The sequence below is a fragment of the Ambystoma mexicanum genome, chromosome 6p (assembly GCF_040938575.1).
Source record: "Ambystoma mexicanum isolate Mex_15411 chromosome 6p, UKY_AmexF1_1, whole genome shotgun sequence".
In the NCBI taxonomy this organism is placed as follows: domain Eukaryota; kingdom Metazoa; phylum Chordata; class Amphibia; order Caudata; family Ambystomatidae; genus Ambystoma; species Ambystoma mexicanum.
In genome coordinates, this window is record NC_090935.1 from 802,345,233 (window position 1) to 802,372,234 (window position 27,002).

Sequence of the window (27,002 nt, forward strand, 5' to 3'; positions counted from 1 at the left end):
GCCATTTCTGTGGGCATGTACCGGCCCATAAGGCTCACCTGGTAAGTATGGATGATGAGCTCTCCGTCCTGCTACTTCTGGCAGGGGCGCTTGTTGATGGGATCGAGTTCCTTCACTGATCCCTGGTAAGTAATAGTCCAGTTCAGCTGCGACTATGCTTCTCCTGGTTGGTGGTAAGTGTCTCAATGTATCTTGCCTTTTCCCCTTTCTGTTTTCTGTCTTGGTATTATTGCTCTCAATGCTGCTGTTAATTCCTGAATAATGTTTTCTCTTCGGTTTTCTTCCCATTAGCTGGAAATGCGGCCCAAAGCAGCTGTGGAGGCGCAGAACGTAGCCGGGAGGAAGATGACTGAAACCGCAATGTCCAACAACAGGTGAGTGATGGTTTAAGGGAAAGCGCGAGGTTCGGTGGTAGCACGACCTTAAACGTAATGTCTGTTTATTGTCTAACCTTGCCTTTTGCTTTTATTTGCAGGTGCTGCGGTCATGGATGGAGCGCATCGTGCTGTGGTGTCCAGATGAAGATTTCAGCGTCCCGGAAGATTTGGAGGTGAGCCGTGGTGCCAAGATGAAGACGCGCACAGGTGAGAGCAGGAGACCCCCAGGTGGTAAGTATGGAGGCAGGAGACAAGATTTCCAAAGGTAAGTTGAATCCCATGCGGCGGTGAGCGTTACGCTGCATGGAAGTGCAGAATAACGTGAAGCGTCTGCCGCAGGGATCGGAGCAGCTTTTATAGCTGTGATCGTGGGCACATCCACTAGGCTTGGCTTGCCTGCCACTCCTAGTGAGTCAGCACATGCTAGGCAATCCAATAGCTGTAGCCCACCCAGGAGTACACGTGGGGCTGCTTCAAAGATGAAAGTTCCATGTTAAATTCACTATGCACCCGAAATGAAAGTGCCATGTCCATAATACAAGTATTTCTTACCCAAATGAATGTCTTGCATATTGTTCTTTATGAGCCTGGCGCCAAAGGGCCAGGACTGTGTCTATCCGGGCCCCCTGTGTGCGACATCCTGTAAGGTCTGTCTCCTTGGCCCGATGACCATGACAATGGGTGGGGGCCCCACTTCCTGGCCGGTTCAATCTTGCCGCCAGGGGGACCTCGATGACAACGGCGGCCACCTCCGATGGCCTTGGAGCGACCCCTGTTGGCTTCCAGGGTCAAAGATCAGGAGGGTTGGCGGTAAAAGGTTGAGCCCCCGCCGAAACCCTTCAAAGTCCTGCTGGACATCCCCCTTCTGAAGAAGGAAAGGAAGGCCGGTGCTGCTGCAGGGTACCCCACGCACTGGCCGTCTCAGTGTCGGTCTTGATGGCATGGAGAGATTCATCAACAGCCTTCCCGAACAGGTTGTCCCTGTCGAACGCAAGTCCAGGACCCTCATCTGGACCTCCTGCCTGAAGTTGGTGGCTTTGAGCCAGCTATGACGGCAAAGGCAAACACTATTGCCCATCTGGTGGAAACAATGTTCAGTGCCACCGTGATGGCGTGCTCCGACACCACCTCGCCTTCCTGGAGGATCTCCAAAGCCTCGACCTGCTCGTCATCGGGGAGGAACTCCAGGAGCGGAGCCATCTTATGCCAAAGCTCCCGGTCATATCTGGCCACGATCGCCAAGGCGTTGGCCGTTTTCACAGGCGTCGCCGGCGAGTAGATTACCTTTCTACCCATGGAATCCAATTTCTTCCCCTCGTTGTCTGGGGGTACAGATGAAGACTATGAACTTGTCGACTTCTTCCTGGCAGCTGCCGAGACCACAGAGTCCGGTGATGGTTTAGACCGCAGGCACTTGGGCGCCGACTCCGGCACTTTTTCTCAAGGCGGTCTCTTTGCTGGAGCTGAAGCAGGGTTCTTCAGCAACGCCAGCCCCTCATCCCAGACATCTTCCAGGAGCGTTACCGACAGAAAAGTCATCCTCTTTGCCTCCCGGCGTTGTTACAGGAAGCCCACCTTCTTCTCATACGGGGTGAGCTGAAAAAGCTTGGGACGCCCAGGAAATCATGGAATGAAAAGATCCCACTTTGTCCGGTGGATAAGCTCTCGGGGCCAGCAATGCAGGGTCTCCAAGCCCTGCGTCATCGCCCGTATCCGTCGTCGCTGTGTCAGTCCCCGTTGGAGGTTGGGGAGGGGGGTAGTGACGGTTGTAATGGGGGCATAGGGCGTCTCCTCTGCTTCTTCGCCGGTGGCTGCTCCGGTGTCAACGGGGTCACCGGTGGTGCCACTGGAGCTGGTGGAGCCGTCTGCAATCGCCTATGAATCTCCGACACCAACGTGTGGCGTGTCGAGAAGGTATCTTGTGAAAAATCCGTAGGGGGCACCAGCGGGCATCTCTTCAATGTTTCCATCGTCGCCGTCACCATTGTGGATGGTGTGGACAGAAGAATCTCATCCTCGTCGGACGAAGAAATGTCCTGGAGTTCATCTCCCCCACCCCTCTTTCTTCTGGTCCTGAGGGGTCAGTCTCGGGCTGAGGTCCGGCATCCTCTTCTCCGGGGTCTTTTCTATTGGCTTGAACAAAGAATCTCTCCTGGCCGGGGAGAGATGACTGCCGCCGGGGCACACTGCACAGGGTCAGCCCCTTTTGCCTTCGAAAGGGAGGCCACCACCATCTCGATCGAGGAGGATGATGATTTGGCCTGGACCACCTGGGCCTTCAAGGCAGATCGACCACCTTGGCTTCCTCCTTCATGGGCAGCTCAAACCCCTTGTCCTGCTTGGCCTTCTCCTTTACGGGTGGTTTGGATACCTTACACTGTTTGGCCTTATCCAGCGTTTCCCTCAGCTTCCCTGGGGTAGCTGACTTCCTCTTGGATGAAGAGCTGGAGCAGGGGCTGGAGAACAAGGCCGATGGAGACGAAGAATGGGCCCTGACTGTCGCGGGACACGCTGGAGCTGCGACCCCGACAGAAGCGGACTTGCGATGCTTGGCCTCGTATTGGGCCCCCACAGATGGAGCACCAACAAAGGACTTAGAAGCCCACTCAGGTTGGCTGGTTCCGGAAGAGACCTGCCCCTGTGAATCAACTGTGGCACAGGCCCTGGTTTTGAGCCACGCTGCAAACCAGAAGGGTTGATCCTTCATCGTGCACTTGGTGAAGCCACCGTAAATCTCACAATCATCATCTTTATGCATCGGGTGTAGACAATACAGGCACTGGAAATGCTTGTCATCTGAATAAACATTCCGCAAACTGCAGCTGGTGCACAGCTTGAAGAGGGAAGCTCCGTCCTTCTCCTCTGACATGATCCGGCGCAGAGTAGGCCTGAAGACTTCTGGAAGCTTACAAGGAGGACACTCAGCGATGTATGCCCTTGAGGGGCGATGAAAGATGGAGAAAAATGGGTTCCCGTTCATCGGAAGGAAGAACAATGGAGCACAGTGGCGAAAAATATAATTTCCTATCGCAAAAAGCGAAAAACACAGAAAAGTTCGAAGAGCAAAACGTGAGGGCTCAACACTTGAACTCGCGGTAAAAATCGGAAGATGGCTGCCAGAGGAGGGGCTTAGGTAGAGGGCAGTCATTGGCTGGGGGCAGTATGACCCAGAGCTCAGTGATTGGTTTATAGGAGAAAGACAGTTTAAAAACGGTTTCAATTTCATTTCTACTTTTACTGAGGATTCCCAGCCTGACGATGGGGAATATTCATGAGCCTGTGAATCCATGCCAGGCCCCATGGTGGAGGAAGGTAGATGCCTATGGAGTGTACCAGACTCAAACAGTGGAAAGACAATTCAAATCAGGTCAACACACATGCGAGAGTGCGAACAAGGTCTCACTCACTCCAGGTTTAAAATGAAAAATTCTTAAAGTCCAGCAAAAGAGCTGGGGGTCTTTAAGGTTGAATTAGCACAGAAATTTGAATTCTCCCCATCAGCTACCCTTTGACGTTTTAGCTACAGATTACACATTAGAGCAAACCACACTGCTAAAACACAGATAGAAGGGAAAGACAGGCCCTGGCCACTAATGGACCCATTCCTTACTCTACTAAAGCCCACAGGTTTGGACTGGATCCAAGTGTGTCCTTCTCTCTCCACTTTCATATAATATCTACATGCACCAACTTGTTCATCTAAAACCTGAACAGGTGGTGTTTCAATTGTTCACTGATGGCACTCAAATTCACATTCATCTAAAGAAGCCTGTGGTGGCCTAAGTGCGCGGGGTGTGTTCCTTCACTTTCGGTTTTGCCTTGGCCCAGGAGGGCCACCGTTCACGGATCCCAGGCTACACCCCCCAACAGCTGAAGACCTGCTCCAGGCACAAAGCCTGTGGGGGTCTAAGGGAGTGGGGTGTTGCGCTCCGGCAGGGGTGTTAAGGAAGAGCCGGGGTGAGCGGCCTCCCCACCTTGAGTTTAAGTGCCAGACTCTGCATGGGACTTTGCCGAACACTTCAATCTTGCCACTCTGTGACAGAGGATTATCACTGGAAAAGCACTATGACGTGAGAGAGAGAAAGCTGGGCTGGGGGGTTGCAGTGACTGACTGTTGCTTTCATTTCATTGTACGGACTACATCGAATATCCCTCAAGGATGCGCTGGAGTACCCCCTGCCCCTACCGCCCGCATCGCTACATCTTCACCATCCCCATGTCACCCAGCCCCTTTCTCTCCCAATTATGCAAGCTTGTGCAGGGACAAGGCACAAAATCCTAATTTTAAAGCGAAAATTGGGAACTTGCCCCCCATCGACATGGTGTGGAGTATGCTACTGACTCAGACATAACCTTCGCTGAAAAAGCCCATAGCCCTACCAAACTCACGGGTGAAGCCTATTCCCGGATCACAGAAATCCACCAGTTATTGGGGTCCAACCAAGTTCTTCTAGGGAGATAAATAAACAAGGAGCGCACCATGGAGGAGAGAACTAGTAAGCTTGGGGGACCGATTGGTACACGCATGGAAGAAAACTGTGGCCAAAAACCAAAGACGAAATAGTTACAAATTAAGTTCTGTTGATTCCCCAAAGATCCTCTCACTTTCCTGACAATGATAATGATATAAAGGACATACAATTTAAGTCTGCATACATGGCACAAACTGCTCAGATGCACTTTCAACAGCACTAGTTGCTCACTTGAGGTAGGTTCTGTATGGATATTCTGCCCGGCTCACCACTTAACATGTATGAGTGATAGCTAGGCTGTTGAATTGGGTTTTTTCTGCATAAAAGCAGGGCCTTTGGGACTGGAACTTCAGAAGTCGCCACAGGACCCAAGAAATCCAAAGAGGGGAGAAGCTGAGCCATCTGCAATGACGACACCACTGGTGGAGCCCTGCTGCAACGACCTGACCACTTTCCCGACGACAGGAGAATATCTTTTGCTGAATGAGTCTTCTTCCTCTGAGCTGGTGGGATCAACCGCACCCGGCGGCCGGATAGCCAAGCTGCACCACTGTGACCGCAAATAACCGGAACGCACCTTTTCCACCGAACGAACTCCGCGGCTGGTCTCTTCCCTGGGCAGTCCAACGACTCCAAGTTTCCTCTTCGATGAGATCCTCTCTTCCCCTGGTCGAAACCACGACCTGCACCCGCAGCCAGGAACAACTGCCACCACTGGAGCTTCCTCAACTTTAAAGGTACTGTGTTCCACCTGGCCTCCCTTTCTACGGTTTGCTAAAGGTGACCCTTAAACCCTTTGCTTTCCAACTGGATTGGCCCCAGACCTTCTTACTTTACCTTCTGAATCAACCCAACCTCTTTTGAACATTTTCACAAAGACTTGAATGCATTTCTCAACTGTGTGATCTTGGGCACATTTCACCTTGCTCCATTTAAAGTGGGCCTGGCCTATGAACTTTGGCTCTACAGTAGACTCTGCCTTCTTTAACTTGTTTTGGGAACGGTTTTATTTTTATGACCGCCTTTTTCTCTCCCTTTTAATTATTGGAGTGCCATCTAAGTTACACTCTCACCTCTGTTTTGACAAAAAGTGGTGTTTTGACTTAGACTTGTCTAATAATTCTTAAGGGAGGTGTGTATACTTTTCTGATTGTGTTTTGAACTTGCTTTGATTAATAGTGCTAGTATATTTTCTAAAGTGTGTGTTAAATAAATAATTATATACTTTTGATAACAAGCTCTGGTCAGTGTTTGCTTGCTCAACTGTGTTTTTAGCCCTATTGTGTATCCTCTGTATACTGCCTAACTCTTCTTGAGAGATGTGTGACAGCTCAGCAACAGCTACCAGGTAAATCCGGGTGGTACAGACTGCTACCAATTGCGTTTACTGCTTAGTCCTGTAGTCTTAATCTTTTTGCAGTGTTCCCCAAGAGAACTGCACAGGATTCTGCCTAACACAGAACATGGCAAGTACACCTTCTATTGGACTTCTTTTATTCAGATTTCAAACATCAAGTCCTAAATGGTTAGTGACAACACATGGTGTGGAAATTGAACTATCAAAGGTTGTTCTATTTAGAGATTCATAACACAGGTGAATAACCTTCTGGGCATACATGCACTCAATTGGCATAAATACTCTGAAAAGCAGCAACGCTTGCAGAGTTTCAAATAATGGATCACATTCATTTTTTTTTAAATCACGTTTTCCTGCAAGGTTCAATACATTCCTGTGGGATAAATCTATAATGTGCATGTATGCAATACCATCTAATGGTTACGTACAGTGTAATAGAGTAGATGACATTGTTTGTATATTTTGCCACATGGCGTACACCAAGAGTAGCCTGGGAGCGCTAGTCAATTACATGTTCGTAAGACCTATACCAAAGATGTGGGGAAGCTAGTATAGACTTCTAGACCGCGGAAGGGGTCATTGTGGCTGGACAAATACTGGTCACCAGGCATAGCCCAAGTAGAAACCAAGGGTCATGAGTCCCAACTAATTCCCCAGAATGGTCATCATCCAAAGCAATAAAGACTCCTCCCAAGGTCTATAAGACTATTAGTACACAACGGTAGTAACAAATTACATTTTTAGAGTTTTGCGGGTGAAGTACACATTTTTACTTTAAGTGAATAAAGTAAACAAACTAAGTTAGTAAATTCAATTATTTTATAATGCTTGAATAACAAGGACGTCTTCACAAGTTAAGCACTTTAATTGCACAGTTGCTTGTACTGTAATAGGGGTGTTGTGTAAAAGTGAAAGTGTTTTCCCAGGTTTGTGCTAGCTCTCTCTTTAAATAACATGTTGCAGAAAAGAAGAAAAAAGGTCCTCTCCATGAGAGGATGTGTCCTGTTGAAAGAAATAGTGCATAGGAATTGCATTGTTGTTTCCCTCTATGCTTTTGAAGACAGAATGTTTAGAATACTGTCAATACCAGTAGTTATTGGCTGCACTCACATTCTGATTGGCTGAACTAAGGTCAATAACGATCTGTGTGCGCTAATGAGCAGTCAGGCTTTCAAATTATTCTACCATGTGAAACTTTGTGGTTTATTTGGACGCATCTCATCCTTGTTTTGTATGGGCACGTTTTAAGGTGTTCGTGTTAATTTTTCTTCAAATCCTGATTAATTTCTAAATTGCTTTTTTCTATAATTAACTGGTAATGACTTATGCAAAGTGTGTGCTCATAAGGATAGTGATTCTGAGCGTTTTCGATGTTGGGCTTATTAAAGCAAAAATGCTCACAGCCACAGGAAGTCGCCAAGCAGACCTGTGTGGCAGAAATCTCAGAAAAGCACACAAAAATAAAAACACAAAGAAAAGCACACAAGATTTGCAAAAAAAAGCCATGCTAAAATTTGTATATTCTCCGTTTCGTCCAAGCAATGTATTAGCATTGTGAGAATGCAATAGGCCAGAACTATGTAAAAAAACAAATGGCATTGGCAGCAAGCAATAGCACTCCCTCGACAAACTTGGCAAAATCTAATGCAACAACCAGAAATATGGGTTTAATGCCAATGTAAAGATTCCATAAACCTTAACCTGTGAGAAAGATCAAGAGCTAGAGTTCACTCCACGTATGTGAGCAAGTGCTGCTGATCCGCAAACAGAGTCGGACACACATAAAAAACTCTTGCACAATTGACACACACTACTACTAGAGATGTGGAAAAGAGTCCAAATCAACAACAGCCCTACTTTTAAAGCACACACGATGGGTCCTCCGACTAGCTATGGGTGCATTTGCTGGAAAACTGACAGGTGTCAGCCTCATACCCCTGCAATATAATAAACACAGAACACACCCTTTCCATAAGCATACCTTAAAGCTGACAATGAAATGTAATTTTGAGAACATTGGAATGATGTGGCACAGCTGACAGATGCCAACGTCAATTTTACTAATTGGTAGATTTTCGATTGGCATGTTTGAGTAAAGACGGCATCCGTCAGCTTAATTTTTTAATGCATTCCCAGTAAAACATGTTAGCAACAGCTAAGTAAGGTTTAGTGCAAACTCCATTATGCTTTGGTGTTTTGCAATGCCGCCCCTGATCAGTGCCAAGAAAAGAGAGCTTTGGGGAAAACTCACAGTATGACTGTAGAAACCTTGCGCCCTGGGATAGAAAACTGCCCTGATAAAACACCAAACATGGACCCAAACTTAACTGCAACAACTGAATAGCTGTTCCATTTCAGTGCCAACACAAACCATGGGTCAGCTGAAGTAGAGTGATCAGGCAAGGGTTTTTGGTTAGTGGTCTATTCTTGAACACGCGTAGAAATGCATCGCTTAAAGTGGCTGGAACACAGGTTGATCGTCGGATTGGCTTGCAGCATGGATAAATGGTTGGACCTGCAGAAGTCTGGTCAGTGGCCATTGTGAACGCCTTCCGTCAACCGTCATAGCAGGCCGACAGCCAGTGTAGCCGGCTTCGCCTCAGTGTCAGCCAGTGGACTTTAAACTGGGCGATGTTGCCTATTAATTGTACTTGTCAAGAGCTCCAAACTGTTTTACAAGCAGGTAGAGAAAGAAAATAAGAGGCGCCGTGAGAAGGAGTGAGGTTGTTGGCCATCTCAATAACGTGCATTATAGTACCTTTGTGAGGCACAACGTTAATGAATGGGAAATCGCGAGCTAGACTTTACATGCAGCGTGTGGAGAGAAAAAAGTACTGCCCTATTTGTTTTAAAAGGAAACCGAGCAGGTTTCAAAATACAGGGACGCTTTAGGTTGAGAGGGGGTTATAACTACAGCTAGAGTTGTAAATAAATCGTAGCTGATGCACAACTTTAAACTATGAATGATGGAGTGAGGTTTCTTTTGGCTGCTTCTTGCAACCGATCCAACCATGTAGCCAGCATGGGCCCCCAACAAAGCCGGGGGTGGATTCCATTAGTCTCCTCTCTGATCTGAAGCAAAGTCAGGAAAAGTAGAGACAGCCAAGCACGTGCACACCAGTTTGTCAAGATTCCACAGGCCGAGTAGCTCTATAGAGACCTGCAGTTATGTGGCATCCAACACACTCGGCAATCAGGCGGTCAACGGAGCTAAAAGTCGCGCAGCGGCAATGCCGTTTGAGGGCTTGGTTGACTGTTTGCATAAAGAAGAAATCCGCTTCCACCCACAATGAAGATGGTTTCATCTGTAAAGAAGCAACACCTGAACAAAACACTGCATTATCCTACTAGGGTCCCTTCGGTGAGAACGCATGGACTCTTGCACACCGACTGCAAACTATCTCTAAATGCAACATCAGTTACTGTAAAGCAATGTTTTGGTATCAATAGCACGTAACAGTTGAAATAAAGACTGCTTGCCACACAATCTAGAATGCCATTGGCTGCTTCGTTTCTGTGCCCAGTGTCGGGGGGGTGGAGGGGAGGTTTAGCCCTCCCAAACCCATGCCTGGTGCCACATACCTCAGCTCTGAGGCGCTTTCCTGGGAATCACTCAATCCCCCCAGCTCTGCAGTCCAGGTCTCCTGGTAGTGAACACAGCCTGGAAGCGCGAGCAAAAGCAGAAATGACGCGCTCAGGCTGACTTTATTTCCGGGTCAACTCCACTGAGCATAGGCAATCAGTGGGGGGCAACTCCACTATCGTGGTTCTCTGACTCCAGTCAGAGTCCTCGCTGGGCCGCAAAAAAAAAAAAATAGTTTTTGTTTTCGCACTGAACTGGGCATGTTATTATTGTCCATGCATAGTTCAGTGCGAGACAAAAAAAAAGCTTTTTTTTGCTTTTTCGTTTTTGGTGGGGTGGCCGATGGGGGGGGGGGCAGCATTTTTATAAGGGTGGTCACGGCCCCCCCTGGCCACCCCTTGGTGGCGCCCCTTTTCAGCACAGTGTGGTTGTGGTTTCGTTGTTTCACTTTGTAGAGTACACAAGTTCTACTTGAGAAAAGGAGCAGCCTATGTTCAGAAACAAACCCCAACACTACATCCTTGCCAGAAATATCTGATCAGAAAATGCACATATGCTCCATCAGTGATCATTCAAGCGGTTCAAATATTGAGACCACATTCTTGGGGTTCAATGACAGACTCTGGAATATTGTAGACCCAAATCTAAAGAATTAATTCAGCTGCGTGTGTACGGAAAGTGTTTAAAACAGAGCTGTTCACTGCAGTGTTTAGATGCAAAACAGTTTGGGAATACTGGATTTGGACCAGCTCTCACATTAACATACATAAGGTTAACAATTTCTTTGAAAACTCATTCTGGCCGGATCCCAAAATATTGAACATCTTGTTGTGCCTGACATTTTAAAGGTTTAATACAAGGTAAATATGAAACAATCCAACTATTGTGCTACGTTACATGTACTAGACCATCATGTTCTGGTTTCTGCATCAAATGCCTATAAAAAATAATACCTAAAGAAAATAAAAAAAATATGTGAGAAATGTGCCTCATATAAATGTGTCTGCAGATCCATCTCTTGCGTTAACTTTTAAACCAATAGCCTAGTAATAATCTTAGTTGAAAATCCAATGTGGATCAAACTAATTGTGTTCTTAACTGCAGCAACAAAGATCAGTGGATGAGCTGAAGCGTTCTACAAAATGTTTCCGTTTGTGACAGGGGGTATTTGTACCTCTGCCACATAACATAAGAGGTTATATCAGTGATACTCCAAACACACTGCTTTTTAAAAAATAAACAGAAACCCAACTGTGTTCTGACAGGTTTATTTAAAAAAAAAAAAAAAACATTGGCATGCACAAATATGTTACGGATGTCCTAATGATTTAGCTCTGAAATTATTGTATGCACGTCACAAACTTGAGTGCCATGAAGGCTGCAACACAAAAGCTCATTATCTCTATTCAATTGGGAAAACAAGACACATTGAAACAATTGATAAATACATTCTATGGACACATTTTATTTTTACAGATAAAGGTATCATGTTGATTGCATGTGGCACTTAAACATAAAAAGAAAATAGGACAACAAAAGAAGAAAGTTTACCTTTCAAGAGGACTGCCAAATTTTTTATAACTTTTGATGAATCTGAAGAGAGAGAACATTCAATGTAAGTCACATTAAATGAAATATGCTAAAGTCATGTAATAAATTACAGTTTTAAAAATGCTCTACTTAATTTAACCAAACGAGATTCCTACAATACATTATACATACAAGGGATCAATTATCAAGAGCAGGCAAATCTATGATGTTTACAATGCACGGACGCTCGGGACAATGCAAGTGCAACAATTAGTCGGTGTTTGGCCAGTGAACTGCCACATTGAAGTATCATAATAACAATTCAGTGTTTTAAAGAGCACCACATATGGATCATCATCATACTGCTTCATATCTCATACTCATTTCATCAACCTCGGGAGGAGGAAGGGCTGTGGCAGCCGACAGCGATATCCAACCCACACATGGCATCGTCTTGTTCCCAAGCTGAGCATGGCATGGTTAAACTCTCTCTCCATATCAACATGTATTGGATGGTCTGGGGTGGTGGGATGGTCTGGTAAACACTGGCTGCTGACTTTACCTTGAAACTGAGTACGCTTAGGGTTAAGCAGCCCTGCCCAATTACTATCTCAATGTAATGTAAGGAACAAGTTACTTACCTGTAACTGTTGTTCTCCAGCATGGGTCTGGCATGGATTCACATGCTCATGAATATTCCCCGTCGTCAGGCTGGGAATCCTCGGTAAAGAAAAAACCAGTATCAGTTTCGTTTCTGATCTGTCTTTCGTAGTAATAACCAATCACTGGTCTCTGCGTCATACTGACCACAGCCAATGACTGCCCTCTACCTAAGCACCGCCTCTGGCAGCCATCTTCAGATTTGGAAGCACGTGAAGTGGCAGTATGACCAAGTGAAGAGCCGCAGAGGGGTAGGCGGGAGGGTTCGCATGTGAATCCATGCCAGACCCATGCTGGAGAACAACAGTTACAGGTAAGTAACTTGTTCCTTCTCCAGCATGGGGTCTGGCATGGATTCACATGCTCATGAATAAAGAATACATAGCAGTACACACATGCACAACCACGGGAGGTGGCAAAGGCTCAACATTAAGCATCACATCAACTCAACATTAAGCATCTTACCTCCTCACCAGGCTCACCTCAGGCGAACAGGTTGCGCAGCACTGCTTGGCCGACCCTGGACTCCTCCCTGGAATCCCGGTCGACGCAGTAGAATTTCGTGAAGGTGTGCGTCGACCTCCACGTAGCAGCCCTGCATATGTCCAGCAGGGGCACACCAGATAGGAACGCCGTGGTAGCTGCGATCGCTCTGGTGGAATGGGCTCTCGGACGGCCAGGCAGCGGTCGGTTTGCCAACCGGTGACAGTACATGATACAGCCGGAGAGCCATCTGGAGATGGAAGCCTTCGAGAGAGCCTTCCCCTGATTGACAGGTCCAAAGTTCACAAAGAGTTGTGACGTCTTCCGAAAACCTTTCGTGCGGTCCACGTAGAACTTCAGCGCTCTAGCTACATCCAGCGAGTGCAAAGTCCTCTCAGCCGGCGACGAAGGCGACGGGAAGAACACAGGTAACACCAAGGGTTCGTTGAGATGAAAGTCCGACGGTACCTTGGGCATGAAGGAGGGGTGCGTCCTGAGCACTACCCTCGTGTCGTGGAAAGTCAAGTACGGGGCCTTGCAGGAAAGGGCCTGGATCTCTCCCACTCGTCGTGCGGAGGTGATGGCCACGAGAAAAGCTGTTTTCCACGATAGAAACTTCAACGGGGCCGAGTGCAGAGGCTCGAACGGAGGTCCCATGAGTTTGGTCAGCACCACGTTGAGCTCCCACGCCGGGGCCGGAGCCTTCACCGGCGGGAACGATCTGAACAGTCCCTTCATGAACTCTTTCACCAGACGATGAGACCACAAGGACGTCCGGCCCGTGGTTCTGGTGTATCGGGAGATCGCAGCAAGATGAATCTTGATGGACGCGTGTGCCAGACCAGCTTTGGCCAGCGTCAGCAGGTACGGCAGCACTTGGGGAGCCGTAATCCGTAGAGGGTTAATCTTCTGTGCGTGGCACCAGACAGAAAACCTCTTCCATTTGTGTCCGTAGCATTTAAGAGTCGAGGACGCCCTGGCCTTTGCAAGAACCTCTCTGCAATCGGCCGGTATGTCGTATCCTCCAAACTCTAGCGCTGCAGGAGCCAGGCCTGCAAGTTCAGCGACTTCGGGTCGTGGTGGAGGATGGCGCCTCCTTCCCTGGAGAGTAGATCCGCGTCCGCCGGCAGCTTGATTGGCGGGGACGCCGACAAGTCCAGAAGGTCCGGGAACCATATCTGCCTCGGCCACGCAGGTGCGACGAGGATCATCCTGCACCGTGACCTCTTGAGCTGGTTGACGAGCCGGATTAGCAGAGGCAAGGGAGGGAACGCGTAGAGGAACAGGCCCTCCCAGGGGAACGAGAAAGCATCGCCCATGCTCCTCGTCTGGGGAAACCTGCTGGCGAACCTCCGGCACTTGGTGTTCGTCGCCGTCGCGAACAGGTCGATCTGGGGTGTGCCCCACCGTCGGAAGAGGCGATCCACCAGATCCTGCCGTAGTTCCCACTCGTGGCACGAGCGCAGCTCCCTGCTGAGTGAGTCGGCGATGGTGTTTTTTATCCCTGCCAGATGAAACGGCACCAGAAGAATCCCTTGGGCGACGGCCCAATGCCACAGGTCCTGCGCCTCCTTGGACAGCGCTGGGGACCTGGTTCCGCCCTGTTTCCTGATGTAAAACATGGTGGTGGTGTTGTCGGTGAAGATCCTCACCACCTTGCCCTTGAGGGACGGAAGGAAGGACCTGAGGGCCCAAAACACTGCACGGAGCTCCAGGACGTTGATATGCAGGGACTTCTCCGTCGGGAGCCAGAGTCCCCTTGCGTGCAGATTTTCGGTGTGCGCTCCCCACCCTTCTAGGGAGGCATCCGTGGTCACAGTCACCTGGTGGGCTGGGGTCTGGAAGTCCATGCCCGCCGTCAGATGCGCGCGGGTGCCCCACCACCGTATCGCTCGTCGGAAACTCTCGTCGAGCTTGATCCTTTCCTCGAAGCTGCCCGTCGTCTGGATCCAGTGCGCATCCAGGAACTCTTGCAACGGGCGCATCCGGAGCCTGCACATGGTGACGGGGAGGCCAGAAGGGACACTGTGTCGAGCCTCGCTCCCAGAAACAGTGCGACTTGCGCGGGCACCAGGTGGGATTTGGCGTAGTTCACGGAGAATCCCAGGTCCGTGAGGAGTTGGACGGTCCTTGCCGTGTGGACCACGGCGAGCTCCCTCGTCTTGGCGCGGATGAGCCAGTCGTCCAGGTAGGGGTAGACGTGAATCCCCTCGCGGCGCAGCTGCGCCGCCACCGGTGCGAGGCACTTGGTGAAAACCCTGGGTGCCGACCGCAGTCCGAAGGGAAGGGCTTTGAACTGGTAATGACGCCCTTGGACCACGAATCTGAGGAATTTTCGGTGCCCCTTTAGGATGGGAATGTGGAAGTAGGCATCCTCCAAATCCAACGACGATAGGAAGTCTCCTTCCTCCAGCTGACCCAGGACGTGCTGGAGGGTGACCATCCGGAACTTCTGCGCCTTGATGAACTTGTTCAGGCGTCGCAGGTCCAGGATGGGGCGCCATCCTCCCGTCTTCTTCTTCACGAGGAAGTAACGCGAGTAGACTCCGGAGCCCCGAAGCCTCTTTGGGACGAGTTCGATGGCGCCCTTTCCGAGCATCGCCTTTACCTCCAGGAGAAGTTGAGGAACGTGAAGTTCTTTCCTGGCCACGGGGGGGACGCGCGGGCACCTTCTTTGAAACTCGAGCGCGTGGCCCCGGGCCAGGGCGTCCAGCACCCAACGGTCGGTGGAGATGGACTCCCACACGCTGACGAAGCCCGCCAGCCGGCCTCCCACCGGGGTGCTTCGGTGGGGGCCCGACCCCACGGCCGGTTCAATCCTGCTTGGACGCGGCCTTGCCGCCTTGGCCTCCTTGGCGACGACGGCGGGGTCCGCCAGACTTGCCTCGTCCTCTGTAGGCCTCTTGCGACGACGAGCGGGCCGCTTGACGGTAGGAAGCGAAACCGCCGCCGGAACCTTTGGAGGCGCCCTTGCCTCCGCCGCTCCGAAAGGGCGTCCGCCGTTGCTGCAGTACTCCAAGGGCCCGGGCCGTCTCAGTATCCGCCTTGATGGCCTGAAGGGAATCGTCCACTGTCTTCCCAAACAGGTTGTTCCCGTCGAAGGGCATGTCCAGGACCCTGGTCTGGACGTCCTGCCGAAAGTCCGTAGCCTTGAGCCATCCGCGACGTCGAAGGCAAACGCCGTTGCCCATCTGGCGGAACCCAGTGTCGGCGATGTCCGTCGCCACGGTGATGGCGTGGTCCGAGGCCACCTCACCTTCCTGCAGGATCTCAAGGGCCTCCGCCCTCTTGTCGTCCGGCAGAAAATCCAGCAGGGGAGCTATCTTGTACCAGAGTTCCCTGTCGTAGCGGGCCACGATAGCCAAGGCGTTGGCCGCTTTAATCGTCGTCGCCGCCGACGAGATGACTCTGCGTCCCATGGCATCCAATTTCTTTCCCTCGCCGTCCGGCGGGGAAGTCGACGTGGAGGCCGCACCCCCCCCCGCTTTCTTCCTGGCTGCCGCGGAGACGACGGAGTCCGGGGTAGGCTGCGCCCGGAGGCATAGGGGGGCCGAGTCCGGGACCCGGTACTTTTTCTCGTACCGGTCTCTTTTCGCTGGCGTCGTGGAAGGGTTCTTGAGGAGGGAAAGGCCCTCATCCCAAATGTCGTCCAACAGAGGCACTGCGAGGACCGTCTTCCTCTTGGTCTCGCGCCGTTGGTAAAGGAAGCCTTCCTTTTTCTTCTCCTCAGGGCAGAGTTGGAAAAGCTCGGATGCCCTGGCGATCATTGAGTGGAACGATCCAATCTCGTCGGGCGGAGAAGCCCTGGTGGGAGGCGACGACGGAAAATCCTCGTCGTATGCCTCGTCGTCCGTACCCGTCGCTGCCGTGTCAGTCCCCGTATCATCCCCTCGGGTGGACGGGGAGGAGGGCTGGACGGGGCGCGACGGTTGAAAAGGAGGCGGTGGATGAATCCTTCTTTTCTTGGTAGGGGGAACACCAGAAGGTCCCGGTTCTGGATCCCCCGACGGGAGAGGTTCCTCCGTCGGTAACGGTAGTCTCGTCCTTATCTCGGAGCATAAGGACTGTATAGCCAACAAAATGGCCGCTGAGTTGTCTTGCGGCGCTGGCAGAGGGGAATCCGACGGGCGAGCAGGGGCCCCGTCGGTATCCTCGACGATGTCGTCGTCGTCACCTGCGTCGGGGCCCATTCCGACGGGCTGGTCTTGTTCCACGCCTAGGCCGTGGCTTAAGACCTCGATCAGTTCCTCTTCTGAGGTTGAGGCCGAATCTACGACGACGCCCTGCCCCCCCTTCTTCCCCACGGAGGGTTTCACGGGGGTCCTATCGATGGGCACGAAAGAAGACTCCCTCCGAGGAGGCAGGGAGATTCTGGGCCCCGAGGCCGCCACCACTGGTGCAGCCTCCACAGGCTGGGCCAGGGCCGCCGCGACCGTTTCGATAGAGGGCTTGGTCGAATGGATCAAGGCCTTCACCACCTTAGGTGCGCTCACCGCCTTATCCTTGAGGGAGGGGGCACTGCCACGCTCCTCCTCTGCCTTAGAGCTCGACCGGGGTCTCTCCAGGAGCTTCGCCGGGTGCTCGGCCTTCCTCTTACCCGACCCAGAGCGTTGGCTCGTGGTTGATGGTGCCGGGGAGGGTGCGCCCTGCCGGGCGCCCGTAGAGCCCGACCGTTCGGCGCTCCCGGTGCCAGCGGACTCGCGGTGCTTGGCCTTATGTTGGGCCCCCGTCGCCGGGGCGCCCTCAAAGGTCTTAGAAGACCGCTCAGATTTCTTCTTCTTCTCGCCAGACGGGCTCTTACCCTCCAGCCAGCTGGCGAGACGTTGATGGCGGTCCTTCATGGTCCGTTCCGACATGTTGCCGCAAAACGCACAGTCCTTCTCCACGTGCGTCTTGTCCCCATGAAGGCAGTAAAGGCAGAAAGAGTGTTCGTCCTCCTTGAAGACGTTCTGCAGCTGGCATCCAGGGCAGGCCCTGAACAGCTTTCCGGGCGTCGAGCTTCCCTTCTCCTGGGCCATCTCCGAGACCGGGCCTGAGAAGCTTCTGGAGTCCTCCGAAGTGTAGCTCGACGAAATCTTCACCCTTGAGGGGCACAGATGAATCCGACACGGGTCCCCGTTGATCGGATGTAGGATCGGTGGAGCTTGAGGCTCTTTTGACCGAAAGAATCGAAGTTTTTGTGAAAAAGCGCGAAAAAATAGCACTAACGCTCGAGAGCAATAGCACGAGGATCCCAACACATGAACGTGCGGTAAAAATCTGAAGATGGCTGCCAGAGGCGGTGCTTAGGTAGAGGGCAGTCATTGGCTGTGGTCAGTATGACGCAGAGACCAGTGATTGGTTATTACTACGAAAGACAGATCAGAAACGAAACTGATACTGGTTTTTTCTTTACCGAGGATTCCCAGCCTGACGACGGGGAATATTCATGAGCATGTGAATCCATGCCAGACCCCATGCTGGAGAAGGGGGTATTCTGCTTTTTTGGGCTCAGTTGTGCAAAGGGGTAGGGGTTCGTGGGAGCAATGGGAGAGGGAAGGTGATCATTGTTAGGTGTTTATGAATGCAGATTCCAAAATACCCACTGTCTATGTGCCAGTGAGTTTCTAGGTGAGTTGGGTTGGGACATGTGGGTCTTTGTTGCATTATTCCTCGGGTGTTGTTTTGTTTGTTCATTACACTTATAATGCGCACCAGACCCAGGAGTAGCAGGGCGCAAACGGTTATGCGAAGCTTACATATGTTACAAATATACAGGCAATATGCAAAATGACGCCATACACATGAAATAAAACAGTATGATACAATGTACAGTACTTAAGTTACACAGAGTAATTTACATCTTTGTAGTTGAAGCTATACCCAATTAACAATCCAACAGTTGGTCGTGCTAACGTGCCAATGTTTCAGAGGAGAACTAATTCTCAGTCATGTTGAGGTGAGTAATGAGGTTCTTTCTGAAGAAAGGGTAGGGAAGGTCAGCTCTCAACTGGTGTGGCAGGGAATTCCAAAGTTTAGAGGCCTTCACGGAGAAACTGGAGCCGCCAATCTTGGACAAATTGAATCTGGGTACTACCAAGCAGTTAGTGTTAATGGTTCTGGATGGTCTGCTGGAAGTTCTTCTGCATATTCTGTCAATTAGGTAGCTCGGTGCCACATTGTGTAGTGCTTTATGTGTCAGGGAGGCGATTTTTAGTTGTATTTTATTGTGAGTCGATAGCCATTTATGACGACGTCTGATAGAGATATGCAATCTTTAATTAATGCCTAGTGCAGCTCCGATGGCATTGTTTTGTAGTATTTGGAGTTTTTGGATGATAGATTTATTAGCGCTACTGTAGAGGGCGTTGCAGTAGTCTAATCTTGATAGACTTAGTGCTCTGGCCAGTATGAGGCAGCTGTCATTGGAAAGGAAGGGCCTGCCTGCTCTGATCAGCTTACAAGTATAAGCTGTGGTAGAGGCCAGAGAGTTTAATTGTTTAGTAAAGGACATTGTTGCATCCAGGTAGAAACCAAGAGTTTTTACCTCCTTGGAGACAATGGTGTTATTAGCGTCAATGATGAAAGCGGCATATTCATGCCCCAGTTTGGAGTTGTTGGAAGGGGAGCCAAGGATTATCAGTTCTGTCTTGTCATCATTCAGGCACAGGCCAGTGAGTGGCCATCCATGCCTGAATGATGAGATAGATTCTATTCACCAGCGCCAGGTACCTGCCATGATCCACGGAAAGTGGGATGAGAATCTGAGTGTCATCTGCTTAGTTAGTGTAGATGACACCCAGAAGGTCCAAATCATTGAACAGTGGCTTGGTGAATATATTGTAGAGAGTGGGGGACACACAAGAGCCCTGAGGGACCCCACACATAATAGGGGTGGGATCCGCAGCTGCAGAGTGTGAAAAGACTCTGCTAGTTCTTTCGCTCAAGAAGGATTCTATCCATTTAACAGCGCCTATAGAGAAGTGAGAGTTTTTTTGTGGGGATGTATGTTGGTACAACCTCTTCTGTTGGCGACCTTGAATTAATTATTAAGGCTTTTCAGCCGTGTCACATCCGTGTGGCCAAAGTTGGAGGAACCAATCCCCTACCTCCTTGGTTAGAAAACCGATCAAAGTGGTCTGCCACTCAAGGATTGCGCCACACAAGTTTTTTCCAAGTCATAAAACCCTTTATTCCTGGTTTCAAAGTCACAAAGCCCTTTAATTCCTGCTTTACATGTGTTTCGGCTGCTCAAGAGCCTTTCTCAAAACAAATAGGGCAATAACAAAAAATCATATTCCATTTTATTGCAATAGTCCCGGGTAAATCCCTTGAGTGCTTCTGATTCAGATTCCTCGCGTCAGCTTTGCACAATAGTGGGACTATTGCAATAAGACTAAATATGACTGTTTTGCTAGGAATAAAGGGTTCTGTGACTTGGAAAAAACTTGTGTGGCGCAATCCTTGAGTGGCAGACGACTGACCTATAGAGAAGTGGGCTGCTGTATCGAGATGCCTACAAAGGACCCTATGATCGACCAAGTCGAATGCCGCTGAGAAGTCGAGTAGCAGCAATAATGCTGTTTTCCCTTGGTCTCTGAGCTCATCGATCTGTGTCTTCAGGTCCATCAGTGCAGTCTCCCTCCCGTGTAGTGGTCGGAATCCTGATTGACGGACCCCTAGGAGTTTGTGCTGTTCGAGGTGTTTCTGGATCTGCAAATAGGCAATTTTATCCAATATTTTGAGACGAAATGGTACTGTTGTGATGGGGCGGTAATTAGTAGCGATGAGAGGGTCTAAAGTTTGCTTCTTGAGAAGCCGAAGTACCCAGGATTGTTTCAAATTAGCTGGGACGGTGCCGGAAGCAAAGGAGGCTTTAAACACTTTGGAAATTAAAGGGGAGAGGTCTCTTGCAGCCTCTTTTATGATATGCACTGGGCAGATATCACCTTTACAGTTAGACGGCTTGAGTGAGAGGATAGTTTTTTCCACCTCAAGGATTGTTGTTTTAGTGAAGCAGAATGTGGTATTTGGATCTGAGGTATTAGCATTTGGTGGAGGGTGGTAGTTAGTTGGTTGAGATAAGTTCAGAGAGTCTTTCTTGTTTTTTATTTTAGTTTGGAGGGTGTTAATTTCATTGGTTAGTGCTTGTTGTATCTCTGAGCACCAATTATTGTCTTTAATACAGATAATCAGGGGGAGAGATAGGGGACTCTAGCTCTTTTAGGATTGAAAATAATTCTTTCATGCTAGAATTGGACTTAACGATCCGTTCATTGTAGGAGTTTTTTTGCCTGGCAGATTTCTTTTTTATAGTGTGATGCAGTGGATGCTAGCTTCTTTTTATTTTCATTAGAGGGGCAGAGGCGCCAGTCGGTTTCGCATTTTCTTTTTAATAGTCGCAGGTCCCTTAACTGTGCAGTGAACCACTTGTTGATATGTAGTTTAGCTTTGCAAGCTCACAGTTTGAGAGGGGCGACTTTGTCCAAGGTGGAGAGCATGATCTTGTTATATTCATGCACCAGCGTACTTGGGTCCAAGTTGTTTGACAGAGAATTTAGGGTAGGTAGTATATTGGGGATCACACTGTCCACTGTTATGTTCTTTTTTAACCTGGTTAGACAGGGAGGCGCTTCCTGGGGAGCTACGAGGTTTTGTCTGGTAGTGGAGAGTGTCAGTGACACGAGGAAATGGTCAGTCCAAGATAAAGGAGATATAGAAGTAACGGTGGCTGTACAATTGTGGTCTGCTACCCAATCCAGAGTTCTACCCTTGATGTGGGTAGGAGCGTTCACCTTTTGAGGTAGTCCTAATGCATTAAGGGAGTTTACTATTTGCACAGCTCGATTGTCTGAAGGATCGTTCAGGCCTAAGTTAAAGTCTCCAAGCAACAGTACTTGGGAGGTCTGTTTGAGATTACAAGCAATTAGGTTATGCAGATCCTCTTCAAAGGTCATATGTATATGCCCCGTCATATACTGAAATTCGCCCTATGAGCGAGGAGCAGAGTGGGTAAGTAAGCGGGTGGGATGAAGGGCAGAGTGGGTAAGTAACCTGATGGGATGATAAACAAGTGTGCTGTCAGACACTATATAAGAGGCCAGCCTGCTGCTGGTTGGGTCTTTGCTCTTATGTATGACACTTAAGGTGACAAAGGGGATGATTAATTGGTTAATGGGCGAGTGTTAGAATTAGCCTTGTTAACAGATTCGGAGAACCCACCTTATTCTGGTGAACAGGGAAGGACACTGTCAAGCCAAACTATCCAGGTAGTGTTACTGAGCAGTAAGGCTTAGACTGAGGCGAGTGTGCAAGCGATTAAGGTTTCAGTTAAACACACACAGCGCACTTTTAACAACACAAGTTAGGCCGAATGTATTGAAATTGTTATTTATTTAGGCCTTGGACAACTCTTAAAAACCTCAAGTAAGGGAAAGCACTAAACATACACTAATAAATACACATGCACATTTGGTGTACTCTGGCTACAGTGCACCAATACTTTACTTGTAAAAATAGTAAGATTAGCAATAAAGCACTGTCGTGTAGCAAAGTAGTGAACAAAAAGAAAAGTAATAAACCAATCTGAGAAATCAAAAATAAAGGAGTGAAAACATAATACAATGTATAAATATAAGGTCGTACACTTTAAAAGTCCTTCCCTTGCTAGAAGAGATGAGTTGTATTCTCCCTTTCCTCACTTTCCCCCATAAACTCAATGTCTCCAAAGCTCTAGTCCTTTCTATGCTTGACTACTTAACAGCCTCTTCCTCAATCTTCCTCCCTTCGTCCCCTTCAACTAATTCAGAATAGGACTGCAAGACATATTCTTGAACGCAAGCCCAGGGTCCACATCTCTCTCCATTGGCTCCCGGTTGCAGCTAGGATCAAATTGAAAAACATCCACAAGCTTTCTGGGGCCTGTGACCCCGTTACATCCAACTCTCGCTCCCTAACTACCTCCCCCTGCTAGAGCTCTATGGTCTGCTTGCTTCAACTCTCTGCAAATCTGTTGCTTCTCTAAGCAAAGAGTGGGGTGTAGATGTCTCCTCTGCAGGAACCTCCCTCTGGAATGGTCTCCCTGCCCTCTCAGGCTACAGCCAGATCTCCTTAAGTTCCAGAAGCTCCTCAAGGCCATCCTTTTCTTCTCCTTCTCCCTCCCCGGCTAATCTCGTTCCTCCATCTATGACTGGCTCCTGGTTCCCTACTGAGTTCTACAGGGTCCCAGGCCACCTCCGCCCAGTCCTCCCCCCAAACCACCTTCCTGGCATTTTACCTACTTCCATGGCACTTGCCCTTGGGCCTCCATGTTGCACTTCACCCGTCACCTTTCCCTTAGCACCTCTTTAGCACTGTCCTGCACTCTCCCCATTTCCCCTCCCTCGCACTTGTTCTGCATTTGCACGATCCGAATGTCACAAGGCCTAGTAGGACAGTTCTATCTCCCCCCACCTCTTTTCTGTCTTGTGGCGCCTTGAAACACCACGCTCATTACTGGGAAACGGTTTCCTTTTTTGATTTCTTGTGTTTTTACATTGTACACAGAAGCTTACAGTTCATGGAGGATACTTTTGCATCACCCTAACTTCTTAAACATGGGGTTTTTGGTTACTTTTATATGTTCCTGAAGCTGGTGGCAGCAGTTACAATTTTACTGTTTTTGCTTTATTTTTCTTGTGCACATTCCAGTTTACCGCATATGGCTAAGAAACGTGGCTGATGCCCTAAATGGCTGTGCCATGAGATTTTCGCTTGTTCTTTGGCCATATTGTACTTTGGCCTTCTCAGGTCTGGAAATCCCTTATAAGGTCACGCACTTGCCCAGGAAAGCAGCTGCGTGCATGTGTGCACACGTGCGTGCAGTGCAGGAAGGGAGCTGGGACTGTCTAGTGCCAATCCACATCATTGGTTTCATAAAGTCTTCTACTGGGGCGGATGCAAAACTTGTAGTTATCATTGATTGCTCTCCACTGCCTCCCCGGGTTGCTTGTAGATCCTTTTTTGCCAATTGCCCAACCTCTGCCTCCAGTTAGATCTGAGCTCCTTTTTTCTCTGCTTACCTGTGTTTTTCCGCGTATGATGGTAAAGCACTACCTTGCTTCCCGAAGCTAGGACTGTGCTCAATAAATACCCTAATAATAATAACAACAACTGATTGGACAACTTCTGGCTGTTTGAATGGTGCAGATACTTTCCAATGGTGGGCTTTCTTTAAGCTCCAGTTTTGGATAAGAGGACTCCTGCAGCCATTCTTCAGAACTACGTTGAAGCCGATAATCCTTAGAAGAGCAGCCCGTTGATTACCCATGGACTACTTCAGCAGTGGACCAGGATCCCCTCCAGCGATTGGCCTGGCGAAGCCCTGCTGCTCTGCCTGATCTTCAAAGGCCCTAGTTGGTACTTCAGCCCTTGGATTAGTGGAACCAGCTACTCTAAACGTATTCAAGGTTGCATGCCCTTGGAGACTTCGGAAGTGTTCCTGGACTGCCCGGCGGACTGGCCAGCTCACTGACTAACTCGACCGAATAGTCGCCATTCCAACGTTGTAGCCAGAACTTCGAGGGTCGCCAACTTGTGCCGTAGGTCTAGCCTGTATTTCTTTATCGACTGCACTTGAATCTTGAGGTTGCACCCGAACAGAAGCCGCCTTGAAACTGCAACCCCATGGCACCGATGACCCGAACCAAGGATGGAAGACCACGCTCCCAGCTACCCCAAGACGACCCATTGTTATCCTTCGGAAACAAGTCAGGGGGTTAAGTAAGCATACCTGTGCCTGTCCCCCCCCTTGGCTCAATAGGATAACATTGGGTGCAAAGCCCTTTTTCTCCCATCTCCCTCTTACTTACCTTTGGAGCTAAAACCTGGTTCACCTGCCCCTGGATTAGCATTGGGCCTGGAAGAGAGGCGTCTCGGGAGGATGGCTCTGGGGCAATGCGCTTGCCTTGGAAGCAAGATGTCATGGAGCAACACAGGTTCGATCCCTGGGTCAGTGCTTAGAAACCTCTAGGTATTAAGTTCGTTTATAAATAACCAATTATTATAATATTATAAAACTTACCTGTCTTCTGGTAAATTGTTGCTGAACTTTTAAATAGTATAAAACTATTCTGAGTCATCACCACAACTCCACTGCATCCCTTTAGATAACCCATATCCGTCAGAAACCTTGTGTTGGAACCTATGACCTTGGGCACTAGGCTCCATACATCTTAGGGTTGGACTTCAAAAGTATCTGGTATTCAACTTGATACTGGTTCTCATAATTTTATTTAGCTACATCTGCATTACTTACCTCTCATCTGGTTAGTTGATTAATGATTCATTGTAAGTGAGCCTACTTGTGAATGTATATGGCATACATTAATTGCTTTAACTGTACTTCTGATGCTTGTATCTGCTTTTATTCACATGCTTTGCATAAGCCGACATCTAGGGGTAGCAGCAGAGTGTTGCACATGAAGTTTTAGAGGTTCGAAAAGGGACATCAACTGGGCGGGTTTGTAATTGTATCCCTAGTGTGACGTCGACTGTACCCATGATACCACAGGTGTTGAGGTCCCTCAGATGATTCGCTTCTGACAAGAGGGAGTTTAAGGTGTAAGCGTGGAGTGTAGGTATCGATCAAGGGGTGTACAAAAATCCGTTTCCCTAAGAAATTTCAACTCCAAGAGGGTGGAAGAGTGGGCACATGTGAATCTAAGCAGATACAAGCATCAGAAGACATGCATTACTTACTGTAAAAGCATTTCTGACGATTGTATCTGCTTAGATTCACATGCTGGGCATATAGTCCGACATCCAGTGGTCACAGCGCAGTATTGCATCTGGTCTTTCGATTATCGAAAGGGGACGTCGATATGGGAGTGTCTGTAACACTATCCATACCGTTACGTCTAGTGTACCCAAAATCCCTCACGCGTCGAGGTCCCTCCGATTGTATTTTTTTTTGCCATGAGGGAGCCAATGACTAACGTGAGGGAGTACAGAAAAGAGACAGTAGCAAGACATTATGTTCCTTCCACCCAAGCGGGAAGGAAGGGTGGGCGCATGTGAATCTAAGATAATCATCAGAAATGCTTTTATGGTAAGTAATGCAGGTCTTCTGATGCTTGTTAATCAGCTTAGAATCACATGCTCTGCATAGACTAGCGAGCAGTACCCAGAGTTGGAGGTGGGATGTGAGAAGGAACAGTAGTGAAAAGAAGTCTAAGTACTGTCTGTCCCACCTGAGAATAAGACCTAGAATGAGAGTCTAGGCAATAGTCTTTTTAAGGTGTGTACAGAACTCCAGGTTGCCGCTTTGCAAATCGTCTCTAGGGGAACATTTGCAATGAATGCTATGGAAGCCCCAGCGGCTCGAGTAGAAAGCGCTCTAGGCTTCAAGGGCAGTTCTCTCTTAGCAAGAGAGAAACAGTGTGATGCATTTGACAATCCACCTTGAGACAGCTGATTTAGAGGCCTTGTCTCCTTCTCTACCTGCTGTCAATGAAACGGAAAACGTATTTGTTTTTCTTAGTGGTCGAGTTCTTTACATGTAAGAGATGACTGCTCTGCATACATGAAGTGTGTGCAGGCTTCTTTCTCCCATGTTTGAGGGGTTCTGAAAGAACGTCGGTAGTTCTATGGATTGCTTCATATGGAACTTTGAAATGAATTTAGGCGCAAACCTAGGGAGAGTTTGCAGAACCACCTTATCTCTATGAACTGTTACAAAGGGGTCTAGAACAGAGCACTTGTAGTTCATTTACTCTTCTAATGGAAGTAATAGCTATTAAAAAGGCAGTCTTGTAGGTGAGATCTTTGAGACTTGCTCTATGCATGGGTTTGAAAGGGGTACCCCGTAAGTCTAGTCAACATCACGTTCAGGTCCACGTTACGCTCACCTGGTCTCTGCGGGGGCTTTGGGGCACGGTTGGAGGCCTCCACGGAGTTGGCTGCCTCAGGTCACTTCTCTCCCCAAACTACTGTCTTTCCGTGGGTGTGGAAGGCTGGACCTGTTCCTTGATAAGATGAGAGGCAGTGAGGAAAGCGTGGTGGAGTCGTAGTTCCCCTCTGCCCTTTCGTGCCAAAATGTAGTGCGTAGAAGTTTACCCATACAAGCTCACCTGTTTGTACGTAAGGATGAGCTCTCCGTCCTGCTTTCCTTCAGCAGGGGTGCTGCGGATGGACCTAGTTGCGTCACTGGTCCAAATTGCGCAGGTCCAGACCGGCTGCGACCATTCCGTCTTGATGGTAAATCTTTTAGGATTATGATTGTTGTTCATATTCTTGTAACAATACTGTCCCAAGAAATAGTATTTATAACGTTATATTGTTCTCTATCCCCTGTAGTGATGAAGATGACCCAGGAGCGCGTGATGGTGAAATGAGTCTGCTCCTGATGCCTCCACCACTGGTAAGTAGGCAGTTTTCAGAAACTGCACCAAGTTTGTGAGTTGTGCCGCTTTAGCGAGTTAAAGTCTATGTGACCGCTCACCTTGTGTCTCTCATTCTCCTTGCAGGCGCGGCAGGTAGGCGATGGCCGGAGAGCGGTGTCCAACTCCTACTGGCTGCCGGAG

The 27,002-nt window shown here is 49.0% G+C and overlaps 1 protein-coding gene across 1 annotated transcript in view; it reads right to left on the reverse strand.

Annotated features, from left to right (window-relative positions):
- CHD1 (chromodomain helicase DNA binding protein 1) overlaps positions 1 to 27,002 on the reverse strand; it is a 2,212,767-nt gene that overhangs the window by 738,256 nt on the left and 1,447,509 nt on the right. The window contains exon 25 of the mRNA XM_069625454.1: positions 11,341 to 11,382. Coding sequence (XP_069481555.1) covers positions 11,341 to 11,382 — 42 coding nt within the window. The remainder of the gene's footprint in view (positions 1 to 11,340; positions 11,383 to 27,002) is intronic.